Source organism: Elgaria multicarinata, chromosome 4 (genome assembly GCF_023053635.1).
Source record: "Elgaria multicarinata webbii isolate HBS135686 ecotype San Diego chromosome 4, rElgMul1.1.pri, whole genome shotgun sequence".
Classification (NCBI taxonomy): Eukaryota; Metazoa; Chordata; class Lepidosauria; order Squamata; family Anguidae; genus Elgaria; species Elgaria multicarinata.
This window is the reverse complement of record NC_086174.1, coordinates 68,890,301-68,903,310: the sequence shown is the minus strand read 5'-3', so window position 1 is coordinate 68,903,310 and position 13,010 is coordinate 68,890,301. Positions and strand designations below refer to the sequence as shown.

Below are 13,010 nucleotides of genomic sequence, written 5' to 3'. Positions count from 1 at the left end.
CTAAACATGTCCAGTTCTTTCAGTCTCTCTTCATAGGGCTTTGTTTCCAGACCCCTGATCATCCTGATTACCCTCCTCTGAATACGCTCCAGCTTGTCTGCGTCCTTCTTGTATTGTGGAGCCCAGAACTGGACACAATACTCTAGATGAGGCCTAACCAGGGCCGAATAGAGAGGAACCAGTACCTCACGTGATTTGGAAGCTATACTTCTATTAATGCAGCCCAAAATAGCATTTGCCTTTCTTGCAGCCATATCGCACTGTTGGCTCATATTCAGCTTGCGATCTACAACAATTCCAAGATCCTTCTCGTTTGTAGTATTGCTGAGCCAAGTATCCCCCATCTTGTAACTGTGCCTTTGGTTTCTATTTCCTAAATGTAGAACTTGGCATTTATCCCTATTAAATTTCATTCTGTTGTTTTCAGCCCAGCACTCCAGCCTATCAAGATCACTTTGAAGTTTGTTTCTGTCTTCCAGGGTATTAGCTATCCCACCCAATTTGGTGTCATCTGCAAATTTGATCAGCGTTCCCTGCACCTCCTCATCCAAATCATTAATAAAAATGTTGAAGAGCACTGGGCCCAGGACTGAGCCCTGCGGTACCCCACTCGTTGCCTCTCCCCAGTTTGAGAAGGTTCCATTGATAAGTACTCTTTGAGTCCGATTATGTAGGCAACTGTGAATCCACCTAATAGTTGTTCCATCTAGCCCACTTTTAGCTAGTTTGTTAATCAGAATGCCATGTGGTACTTTGTCAAAAGCTTTGCTGAAGTCAAGATATATGACGTCCACAGCATTCCCACGGTCCACAAGGGAGGTTACCTTATCAAAAAGTGAGATCAAATTAGTCTGACAGGACTTGTTCTTGACAAATCCATGTTGGCTTCTAGTGATCACCGCATTGATTTCAAGGTGTTTAGAGACTGACTTCTTTATAATCTGATCCAGAATTCTCCCAGGGATGGATGTCAGACTGACTGGTCTGTAGTTCCCAGGTTCCTCCTTTTTGCCCTTTTTGAAGATAGGGACAACGTTAGCCCTCCTCCAGTCGTCTGGCACCTCACCTGTCTTCCATGATTTTGCAAAGATAATAGACAAAGGTTCTGAGAGTTCTTCCGCTAGCTCCTTCATTACTCTAGGATTCAGTTCATCGGGCCCTGGAGATTTGAACTCATTCAAGGAAATTAGGTGTTCTTTGACCATTTGTTTATCAATTTCAAATTCATAACCAAAGTAAGGGATGCAACCAAGTGAAAGTTAAAGTGCATACAGACATGCCTCAAAACAAGAGTTGGGTTGCTTGAACAACCCATGACGCATTAGTGTGTCATGCAAACCTCGAGCAGTTTATCAGGATTTTTTTTTTAAAACAATCCACCCTGAAACCCCATGGTTTGTTGTTGGCATTGTTTTACCCATGACGCGTTGGTGCGTTGGCCAAACCCAGACATGCCAGCTCATCGTGAATAAAGGGCATCAGGCAGTGAGCTGCTCTGTATCCTGCTCACAGTTGGAGCCTTTTAAAATAATAATAATAATAATAATAATAATAATAATAATAATAATGCAAAAATGGGGCTAGGCATTTTTTCCACATTTTCCCAGCCCTGTTTTATGTGCGCAAATAGCTACACGTATCCAAAATATAGGGTCTTACCTTGGCTGCTCCCTTGTATGTCAAATGCACAAGGTAACAGTCAAAGTTACACTGTAGTCCACACTGTCAAAACAGTCTTCCACAGTTGACAGGTGGCGAAATGGTATAGATCAACACCCCTAGCAAGGATAGTCACAGGGTTTAATGCATTGCCCTGCTGGGAATCCCCACTTGCCTGAATCCTCAGCAACTGTTTTTAAGGGTGCCCAAGACGCCACCCACTTTTTCTTTACAAACCGCTGTAATTGCTTCTGTTTTGACAGCAGTCAAACTAGAAGTAGTTACTCCCTTTGGCAGAGAAAAAGGGGTGGCATGAACTTTTATATGAAAGCAGGGTGCTGTATATTCGGGGAGGTGTGTCCTAGAAGGAAGGGATCCCTAAGGGGTAGTATTTAAATTCTTGAGGTCACTTTGACATCTGAGGAAACTGCTCAAGATCACCCAATTAGCTGAGTGCCCTCTGGGACTTAAAATCTTTCCTCAACCCTTGGGGAAGCCCCTTTCTCATCTACTTCACCTTGAGCTGGCAGGACTGCGATTTCATATAAAAGTGCATTCCGCCCCTTTCCCACACATTTTCTATGAGCCGCGTGGAGTTTGACAGCTGTCAAACTCCAGTGTGGATAGTGGAAACAGGTGGGGGTGGGGGCAGGGTGGGGGAATGGAGAAAGGACTGGATCTGCTTTCAGGAAGCCTTCCTTGTCTGCCCAACCACGGTTTTTATTGGTATTCTGTTTTTGTGTGTGTGTGTGTTTTAAATTGAATATGGAATTTTATTCTTTTTTATCTTTTATTGTTCACTCCTCTGGAATCTGTCGAGAAGAGGAGCAGCATATAAATGTCGGAAAATAAATCAATAAGTAAAAATAAGTAGACATTGATTGCTCTTTTAAAGGACAGTGATGCAATGGCATTTTACGTTAAATCATTGGCAGCAGCTCTCTGGGGTTTTAGACTTTCCCATCCCTATCTAGAGATGCCAGGGATTGAACCTGGAACCTTCTGCATGCCAAGCAGGGTCTCTACCCAACCCTGGGCTATGAAACCTTCCCCTCTAAAGCATATGACAAACATGACTGCCCTGTAAAGTGTTCATTTTTCCCTTTAAAATAAACTCCCAGCTGGACATAGAATTCATAGGGTTTTTTTTCTAAAGCAACTAATATATCTGAAATATTTTGTCAATTATGTACAGCTTGTATTCCATACCTTTTGTTTAGTTACATACACATTTTTTTTACAGCAGAGATCATCTGAGTAGCATAGGTCCGATCCAAGCATGGCCTTAAATGCGATGATACATTTAAATATGCCAGTAGCCTTTTTTTCCTTTTAGAAGATTCATATTTCATTCATAATCTAACATGTTTATCTTCATAAATATGCTGAATTTGTTTGACGGTGTTTTTTTTTTAAATTCTCTCTCCTTTTCTTCATTCTAGAAATCTCAAAGTCCCAGAATGATGTGACAACTGAGAACCATCTTCTAACAGCAAATTACGGACAGCAAAAGGATCCAGTGAAGGAGAGGAGAAGCCTGTCTGATACTGCCATTGATATTGCATCCACGGTATTCAGTTATACACATTCATCATATATTGAAACTAATATACTTTCAGAACCTAGGGTTCTGCACTTAAAACAGTACCAAATTCTGTAGCCAGGAAATGCAACAGATACTATGCATGGAAAAAATTATGCAAACTGAATATTTACATAGTTGTGATTATTTTCTGCCCTTAGTTACATATATTTGTATAATTTGGAATACTTTATTTGATCCATCCCAAACCCCTCAGACTAGAAAATGAGAGTTGGGAGAAGCCTCCATGTGTTTCTTCTGCATGTGCAGACTGCCCTGGTAACTTCAGTTTGTAACTTCAGAAGTAATTTCAGGGTTATAAATGGAGGCCTGTGCAAGTTGTGTCCTCCACTGAAGTGAATGCAGTCCTTTGGAGTGGGAGCATACTCTGTACGAGTAGCGCCCCTGCCCCTGTTATCAATTGCTTGATTGGGGAAACTGTCTTAACTGAACAAGTAAGCGAGCAAATGTTTCTGTTGTGCCATCCAGATTTGTTTGGGCACATCTCTTTTAACTTTCAAGCGAGCAGCTAAGATCTTTTTATTTAACAGAGCCTTTAGTTTGGGTTAAAGTTCTGTGTCCATGTGTTTAGACTGAATTGTTTTATACTGCTCTTGCTTTTAGTCATTTGAACTATTTTTTTTTTTTTGGTAATGTTTGTTATGTGTTGCATATGTCATGATGTTACGTAACTTGCTTTGAGTTTATTTTATAAAGAAAAGTGGGGTACAATTTTTTTTTATTAAGTAAAAATAAATATGAGAAACTAATTAGTACATCTGGTTTTTTTACAGTTAAATAATACCCCAAGTCTTTACCGGCTCATAAGTGGAGAACAAGATGGTCATGGAACTGCTTCCAAGAAGACTTCTAGTGAAGAGATCATTCCATTGAGACCTATAAGTGACACTGTATTTTCTGCCGGCATAAGACATGTAAGTTGTGATCTTGTTTTTAACCTGTGTTTTCATCACTATGCAGGGAAAATGCAATAGAGTCTTGAAGCATACTTGCAGTCAATCCGCGGAAAATTCCCTCTGCCTTCCAAGAATATACACAGCTTCATGAATAATCTCTTTCAGAGAAATGCTGTGATATTTGTAGATCCAATTGCATTTTGCTTATACTTACGATAACCTATCTTTGGTTCCTGACAGCAGAGTGGGGAGGCGGGAGAGCAAGCTTTACTCACATAAGATTGGAGTGGAAAAGGTCAGACACATGGATGGTGAATCTTTTTCCCCTTCAGAAACTCTGCTGAAACTCTAGCATTGTATCATACATTCCAATTAGCCTAAAAAGCAGATAAATTATTGTGTCATTGGCTTTTTACATGGTATTCATTTATTGTCTTATTACAGGGTAGCTTATGCAGCATTAACAGCACATGCACTGAGGATGGCAACTTTGAGTACGCTGACGTCAGTGGTGAAATAGAATTTGCCATCCGATATAACTTCAAATCTGGCATTTTGGAAGTATGCATCAAGGCCTGCAAGAACTTGGCTTATGGAGAGGAGAAAAAGAAAAAATGCAATCCGTATGTTTGTTTTGATTGACTTTTCCAAACCCTAAGGCATGCAATTTTTACTCCAGTAAAATCAGTGATGGGCTTGTAAACATTGGGTTTCCCTTCTGCAACGTAGTGTTTCGTTTTTATACTGTTGTTTTATACTTTGAATGGTTTTAATTTTTGTGAACCGCCCAGAGAGCTTCAGCTATTGCGTAGTATAGAAATGTAATAAATAAATTAAATAAATAAATAAATAATAAATGATTGCCAAAAAGAGACAAAATGGCTAGTTAAGGAAGAGGGAAAAAAGTGGAGAGCAAAGTTCTGGTGATTTGAATCTTTATTTTTATTTTCAAATAAATTCTTCAGTGTACTCACTCTACGCGTTTCAGACAGTGTCCTTTGTCAGCAGCTACATATGAAATAAGTAAAACTGCCAATTAGACACACATTTGTCTAACTGCCTTTTAAAGCCATTCAAATTGGTAGCCATCACATCACTTCATCTTGTGGTAGCTAATTCCATGAGGTGTTTGACTATGTGCTCTGTGAAAAAGTACTCTCTTTTATCTATCTGGAATCTCCAACCAATCAGCTTCATGAGATGACCACAGGTTCTAGGAATAGGAGACAGAGAGAAAATGTCTCTCTGTCCACATTCTCCACATCATGCATAATTTTGTACGCCTTTATTGTGTCTCCCCTGAGCCTCCTTTTTTCCATGCTAAACAATCCCAGCCATTGTAACCTTCTCTCATAGGGGAGTTGCTCCAGCCCCCTGATCACTTTAGTTGCCCTTTTCTGCACATTTTCCAGCTATACAATATCTTGTTTCAGGTGTGGTGACCAGAACTGTGCATTGTATTCTAAGTGCGGTCTCACCATAGATAAGGGTAGTATGATATTGGCAGTTTTAGTCTCAGTTCCTTTCCTAATTATACCTAACATGAAGCTTGCCTTTTTTTATAGCAGCCGCACACTGGACTGACATTTTCGTTGAGCTGTCCCCAAGATTTCTTTCTTGGTCAGTCACCAGTAGCTCAGATTCCATAAGGTTATACTTGATGTTGGGATTTTTTTGCCCCAACATGCATCACTTTACACTTGCTTACATTAAACCACATTTGCCATTTAAATGCCCACTCTCCCATCTTGGGGAGATCCTTTTGGAGCTCCTCACAATCATTTTTTGTTTTCACTACCCTAAATAATATGGTGTCATTGCAAACATGGCCACTTCACTGCTTCCTCCTAATTCCAGATCATTTATGAACAAGTTGAAAAGCGTTGGTCCCAATACAGATCCCTGTGGGACCCCACTGTTCAAATCCCCATTCACATTCCCTTCCCTTTGAGCAGTTTTACAAACAATCCCTATTCATTTGAGATTAGGAAGAACGGCTTCAGAGACAGAGTGTGTGGACTGAGTCCCAGAGCTTCTCATTTACAAATGAAGCACTGATGGAGAACAAACTCGTACCTTTCCTGGCAGAGAGACTTGGCACGTGTCTTCTCCTGTAACTGTGGCTTTTAGGTGGGAGACATCTCATCTGTTGAATGTGAGAATGTAAGAGTCTTTCAGGATCAGACCAAAGATCCATCCAGTCCAGCATCCTGTTTCCCACAGTGGCTGACCAGATGCCTCTGGGAAGCCCACAAGCAGGTCATGAAGAGCACAGCCTGCTCCCACTGATGCTCTCCAGCAAGTGATATTCAGTGGCATAATGCCTCTGAACATAGAGGTTCCACATCACCATAATGACAAGTGGCCTTTGATAAACTCATCCTCCATAAATCTGTGTAATCCCCTTGTAAAGCCGTCTAAGCTAATGGGAAATCACGTGACAGCAAATTCTATAAATAAATCACGCCATACTGTGTGAAGAAGTGCTGTGTGAAGAAGCTTTTATCTGTCTCGAATCTCCTGCCAATGTTTTGCTGGATGATCCTGAATTCTAGTATTTCCTGCTTATAAAATTGTTAAAAGAAGGTTAGATGCTGGCAACCTATGCTGGCCACTATGGCTGTTACATTTTCCTTGCTGTGACAAGCTGGAACAGTAACATCTGGAACCTTTCTACACGAGTCTTTTATTGTGTGCTCATGATTCCTCACTCACAGTAGATTGGGGAGTCCAAGGCTTCTCCTGTGCTTTGCACCACTATTGTGTTTTTTCCCTTAAGGAGGAAAATCTGGTATTTTCTCTGAAGTGTGCTAAAGAGCTCTTGCGTATTTGCACAATTCCACTACACCACAGCACCATCTAGTGGTTGTATAATTTGTTTGTTTGTTTGTAATATTTCTATACCACTAAAATCCCTAAGCAGTTCACATATGATGAAATTCATAGAAAGGCAGAGAAAGAAACCTGCCCCACCCTGAAAAAAGCACCCATAAAGGAGCCAATCTTAATCCCACGAAGAATCTGGAAGCTTCAGGAAAGGTGTGCGATAAAAGCCTCATATAGAAATGCCCCCGGTTAGAAAAGAATTTGATAGACTGGCTTTTTCAAAATATGGTTGCCAAAGCATGGTAGGCATCACTTCTGCACCCATGTTGTGGGCCAGTGATTCACCCCTGCAAGTCTCTTGATTTCTCTTCACCTGATAATTTAATTATCAGTTGTTTTAAATGAATACTGTTGTTGTTTTTTATACTGTTTTTATGTTTTTTAAATTTTTTGTATACTTTTAATGTCTACTATTTTTAATTGTTGTAAACCGCCCAGAGAGCTTCGGCTGGGGGGCGGTATATAAATGTAATAAAATAAATAAATAAATAAATAATGTGCTGGGTGCATGAATGAACATCACTAAAAAGTATTGTGAAAGTTCTGCCCATAGTGTAACATCTGTGATGGCTCATTCATGCAATTGGGCTTGATTTGACATTCACACATGCAAGCCATCAAGTGATGGACTTGCAAAAGTGAAATGGCCCTGAGTAGGAGAAATAGGACAAAATGAGATGAAATAAACAGTAACAAAAGGTTCTCAAAAACGAGATGGCATTGCTGAGGGAGGACTGAGGATACCCTTGCCAGTGATGGCTATTTTTAAAATACAATCATGGCTGGATGAGAACTCTTGCACTAGAATTGTATTTTTTGGGGGGGAGGGGGGAGATGTCTCCATAGTGCTGTGTAGGGCTTTATAAATGGTTTATAAAATTATTGGGGTATGAGCAATCGTGAGGAGTTGTGTCTCTGGTCACTAAAAAGAGAAGAAAAATGAAAAATCTGACAGACAACCACATTCGACACAGCAATTGTAACACCAATGAATGGGGTAGTTGGGGGTAGTATTTTATTTTTCCCCTATTGAAAAAAACCTGCATTTTGAATGCTCAGAACATGTCATATCTGTGGAACTGAAGTGCGAGGGGATTGTGTGTAACAAATGATAAGCTGATAGAGCAGGAAGGCCTAGAGTCCCTTTATCAGTGAATGCTGCAGAGATTAATAGCAAACATGTGACTATTTCCTTCCTCCTTTTCCTTTTCATGACTCTTATCTATTGTCTCCATCTCTGATTGCAAGGTTCATCAAAACTTGCTTGCTGCCTGATAAATCTTCTCAGAGTAAACGGAAGACCTGTGTCAAAAAGAACACACTGGATCCAACGTTCCAAGAAACGTTAAAGGTACACTAAGATATATTTGTAATCTAGGTCTCTGTCCGCCCCCATTCTCTGGCACCACCAAATCCCCATTGACAGAGCTTACTTCTAGCAAACTTCTTCACAGGGAGAATGAAAGCACAATGTAGTGGGGATAAAGTTTTTATTTCCAGTACTTCAAAATCAGCTTAGGCTTTAAGAGGGAACAGATGCAGTCACAATTAAAGGAGCCGTTCAAAATAGACGTTTAAAAATACTAAGACAGGTTAGAAAGGTAGAAGTTACCATTTTCTATAGAAAAGTATAGAAAATTATTGTTCAGTTATGATGTAGCCAAGCCATTTAGAGTGCACTAAAAACAACAACTCCTGGCTATAACAAGAGAACACTCACAAAGGACAACTTCCACATATGGTTAACATCCTGAGCAATTGTCTCTTTTCATGAAGGTTAAAGGAAGTGTATCTTTCACTGGATCATGAGGAGGACCGAATACTTCTTAAGATGAAAGGAATTACAATCCACTTTGTAAGCATCCTCTTTTCACAATGAATGTCTCATTCATTGCTGCTTGGGCTTGTTCACTTAAACAGTTTTAACTTTCACAATAAGAGCATTAGAAATTTGTCAGTACTTGCTGGCTGCTATGAGTGACTCATCAACGCAGGATTTAGGGACACTCATCCCCAATTCATGGAAAGGGCAGTTGTATCTGGGCGGATTTCCAAACGTTCAGAAGATGTTAACTCTTTTATAAGTACACGTGGAGGTCTCTATTTTAAAACGTTAATTGAGCCACCAAGATAAGGAATGGTAGGCTGACCATACTGTAAAAGGAGCACATAGCTCCTCTTATCTATAATAGTTGTATAGAACACAATTAACTATCTTTAATAGTTGTATAGAAGAGGTAATTCCAATAATGGCTGCTTTTCTTGTCCCTACATGACAATCGAACTTGCTCAAGTTCCCTCTTTTACATACAGAGCTCTCCCTCTGCCTTTCTAAACATCAGAACGTTGTGGAGAGCCAGAGACTGATCCAAGAATTAGTTGCAAGTAGAATTTTCCTCACACCTACCCTATTCTTTAATGCAGAATTCTTTTGGCTGCTGCAGCAGAGGAATCATATCTCAATCAGAAAGATGTTGCGTAACTTCCAGAAATCAGTATTAGGAGTGAGAAGAAAACTTCTACAGTTTCTGAGTTATTATTTCTGCTTAGGTGTGATGATAGCCCTCATCTGCATGCTAATCCTGTGAACTCATGTGGATTAGTAGTGGAGAGAATGGGGATCAACCCCTTCCACCTGAATTTCTGGTTTGTGGGTGTTCAGTACTCTGATTCAGATTGCTGATCACCCAAAATGGTCTGGTCTGGTAGCACTCTTAAAGAAGAGCAATGTAAGGGTGCAGTACTATGCACGCTAATGGGGGTGCTGCTCTCCAAAGGTGCTTGTTTTGCAAGTACCCACCAGCCTAGCCTTACTAAGTAGTAGGACATATAACAGGACCTCTGATGATGATGATGGTGATGATGATGATAAATTATGGGCAGGTTTATATGGAAGGAGGCAGTCCTTCAGATGTCCTGGCCCCAAACCATTTAGGTCTTTGTAGGTCAAAAGCAACACCTTGAATTGTGCCCTGTTTGTTTCAGGTTGATGCAAGTTCAGTGTAATGCGATACATAAAACACACTCCAGCTTCCTCATTTAGTACTAGCTTTAGTTTCTGAGAACTTTTCAAGGGTAGCCCCACTTAGAGCATATTATAGCAATCTAAATGAGAGGTGATTAAGGTATGAATCACTGTGGCCAGATCTTCTTCCCCAAGAAAGGATGCCGCTGGTGAACCAGGCAAAGTTGGACAAAGACACTTCTGCATACCACTGCCAGTTGTCTTGCCATGAGTAGCACAGGATCCAAGAATACCCCCGAGCTGTTTTCCTGATCTTTCAGACAGAAAGTGCTATCTCATCCAGAACAGGTTGTACCCCCGATCCCAGGCTAGGTTGTCCACTGATCAAGAGGACCTCTGACTTGTCTGGATTGGGCCTTAATTTGTTCACCCACATCCGGTCCCTCACTGCATCCAGGCAGTGGTTTAGTTAGGACTTCCACAGCCTCCTTGGCATCAGTTGAAATGGAGAGTTAGAGCTGGAGTTAGAGCTAGAGAGTTAGAGCTATTGATGAGATCTGAGTCCCAACCACAAAACTCTGAATGTCAGTATGCAGGGGTTCTCTGCCCTCCTCCTCCTTCTTTGGCAGTAGTATTGTCTGGGGCCAAAAAGTTTGAGAACTCCTGCTTTACCATGTCTGGAAAAACAAATCTAATGGAGCACCAATCAGTGCTCACTTAGACAGTACCATGCCTGCTGCTGAAGAGCTTTCCTTACAGGTTTGATCCTGGTTGTAGTGTCCCCTTTATAAACAGTTGCCCTACCCTTTAAGAAACCAGGATGTTAGTTGTGTGTTAGGGAAAGGTAAACTGGCTGGCAGATTATTTCCCACTCTATTGCAACATAACCTTATTTGAAAAGCTGGGTTTGGGTGTGGCAGATTTTATGCTGCAACCACATACAATGTGTTTTTTAGCCTTCTGCCTTGCACACTAGCAGTATTGTTTATCTTTACAGTACAAGATTCAATACTCCCAGCTGGAAACCCGACAGCTTCAGATATCCGTCTGGCACTCTGGAACTTTCAGACGTCAAGTATTCCTTGGAGAAGTGGTGATCTCATTTGAATCTTGGGATTTTGAAGACAATTCAACTCAGTCATTCAGCTGGTATCAACTTAAATCAAAGGTGACTCAGGCTTAGCATTAGATCTGTGAACTTTAATTTTCCATCTTATTATTTCAAAAACAAAGTCGTTATCTGAGTAGGTGCTCTTGGAACCCAAACCCTGGACTAGACAGACCTTGTTTTGACCCGGCAAGATGGTTCTTATAATTTTAGAAAAGACCATGCTGCAGAGAGTCCCACCCTTCTGTGACCACAGCACCACTGGCGTTCATCCCCATGCCCTGCCCTACCTCCTCTCCAGGGGAAAAGATAGGATGTGCAAAGGGTGATGGTGTCAAAGTCCACAGCAGGGGCTTGCCCTCTGGCTCGCTCTTTACACACCCCATCCATAAATGGGCTTGGACTGGAAATTGTCAATAAGACCCATGGTAGAACTCACTTTCACTTCTCATACATGTCATCTGTTTAATCCTCAAGTCCCATACAAACTGCTGTGACTCCAAACTGCCTTGCACTTGGTGGGGGTGTGCTAAAAGGGATCATTGTGAAAACGTCAGCCAGGACTGTTCAAAGCTGACCCCATATTTTTGTTGTCTTATGTAGAATAGTTGGGGGATCTAGGTGGCCTTTTTGGATTGACATTCTTACTAAATTTGAATGGTTTAAATGAATATGATATTGTACATTGCATTTTTGTATTTTATTCCTTTCTGTAAATCGCTTCAGGATTCCTTTTGGTTGTGTGAAGCTATATGAACATTTAATAAACTAAGCTGGCCTCACTGGGACTTGGTCATTAAGGAGCTGGAGTGGTAGGAAAAAGAGCACAAGTGTTGGAAGGAAGTTCACAGAACTGCAATTCCCCAACACTTCTGTGGTGCCAGGAGGTGGTTTTGAGCATGTGAATGGGGCAGACAGTGATGAGATAGTACTGGAAGTCAGGTTTATCTCAGTAGTCCTCCTGTTTTGGTGGATCTATTCATAGTCCCTGTCCCTATGATGCAATGTGGGATGACTGTTTGCTATACTAATGGCAGCAGCAAGGCATTCCTCAGTCCTTGAAAGACAGTTTGGTTGAAAAAAATAAAAATTGGGGATTCCCAGCCTGACCTAGATGAGAGTTGAGCCACTTATCCAGTTTATCAATAGATCAGCAAAAGATGATGTTGTTTTCCCATATTACTAAAGCCCTTTACAGGTGTTTGGTACATGTGTAAATGCTAAGTGCGAGGATGGGGAGCAGATATGAGCATGTAATCTTTGCTCTCTCTTTGTTGTTGTCACCCTCCACATGTAGAGGATGAGTGCCTGCAGTGAAAAGCCTCGTTTATCCATGGAGGCAATTTAGAAACCTAGAAAATCAGTTTTGTATGGAGAACCTCCATGGGTAGAGTTCACTTTACACGTTGGGGGTGACCAGTAGGGGGGCGGGGGGCAGGTTGTGTTTGTGGAGGTGTGCTTGTGCCTACTCCCTTCCTCTTGTGCAGAGATTATCTGCATGCCAGATTTCTGAAGAGGGCTTATCTAATGTCATAATTGTGATTACCACACAACTTTGCGTGGGTCATTTATCTCTTGATAATGCCTGCCTCAGCTGACCATGTAGAATGACTAATGAAAACAGAGGAATGGCATAGGACGATCACAAGCTGTCAATCCTTTTTGTGTGTATTTCTCTCTCAACATTTGCACAGCCTGAAAAGTCCGGAAATAATGTGGTCCAGTACAGTGGAGAACTTCTAGTGCGTGCAAGGCTGGTTTCATCTTCCATGCGTAACAAGTTCCAATATGAAGAGCAGACAAAAGAGAACACAAAGCCTTGTATGTATTGCCTTTGCAATTATAATTATAAGCCAATTGATGTAAAGCCTTCAAAAATCACACATTCTCCTT

The 13,010-nt window shown here is 41.1% G+C and overlaps 1 protein-coding gene across 2 annotated transcripts in view; it reads left to right on the top strand.

Moving 5' to 3' along the window:
* Positions 1 to 13,010, top strand: part of SYTL3 (synaptotagmin like 3) — a 41,380-nt gene that overhangs the window by 20,724 nt on the left and 7,646 nt on the right. For both annotated transcript variants that reach the window (XM_063125679.1, XM_063125680.1), the window contains 6 exons: positions 3,102 to 3,229; positions 4,036 to 4,176; positions 4,603 to 4,781; positions 8,293 to 8,395; positions 11,007 to 11,177; positions 12,812 to 12,938. In XM_063125679.1, coding sequence (XP_062981749.1) covers positions 3,102 to 3,229; positions 4,036 to 4,176; positions 4,603 to 4,781; positions 8,293 to 8,395; positions 11,007 to 11,177; positions 12,812 to 12,938 — 849 coding nt within the window. The remainder of the gene's footprint in view (positions 1 to 3,101; positions 3,230 to 4,035; positions 4,177 to 4,602; positions 4,782 to 8,292; positions 8,396 to 11,006; positions 11,178 to 12,811; positions 12,939 to 13,010) is intronic.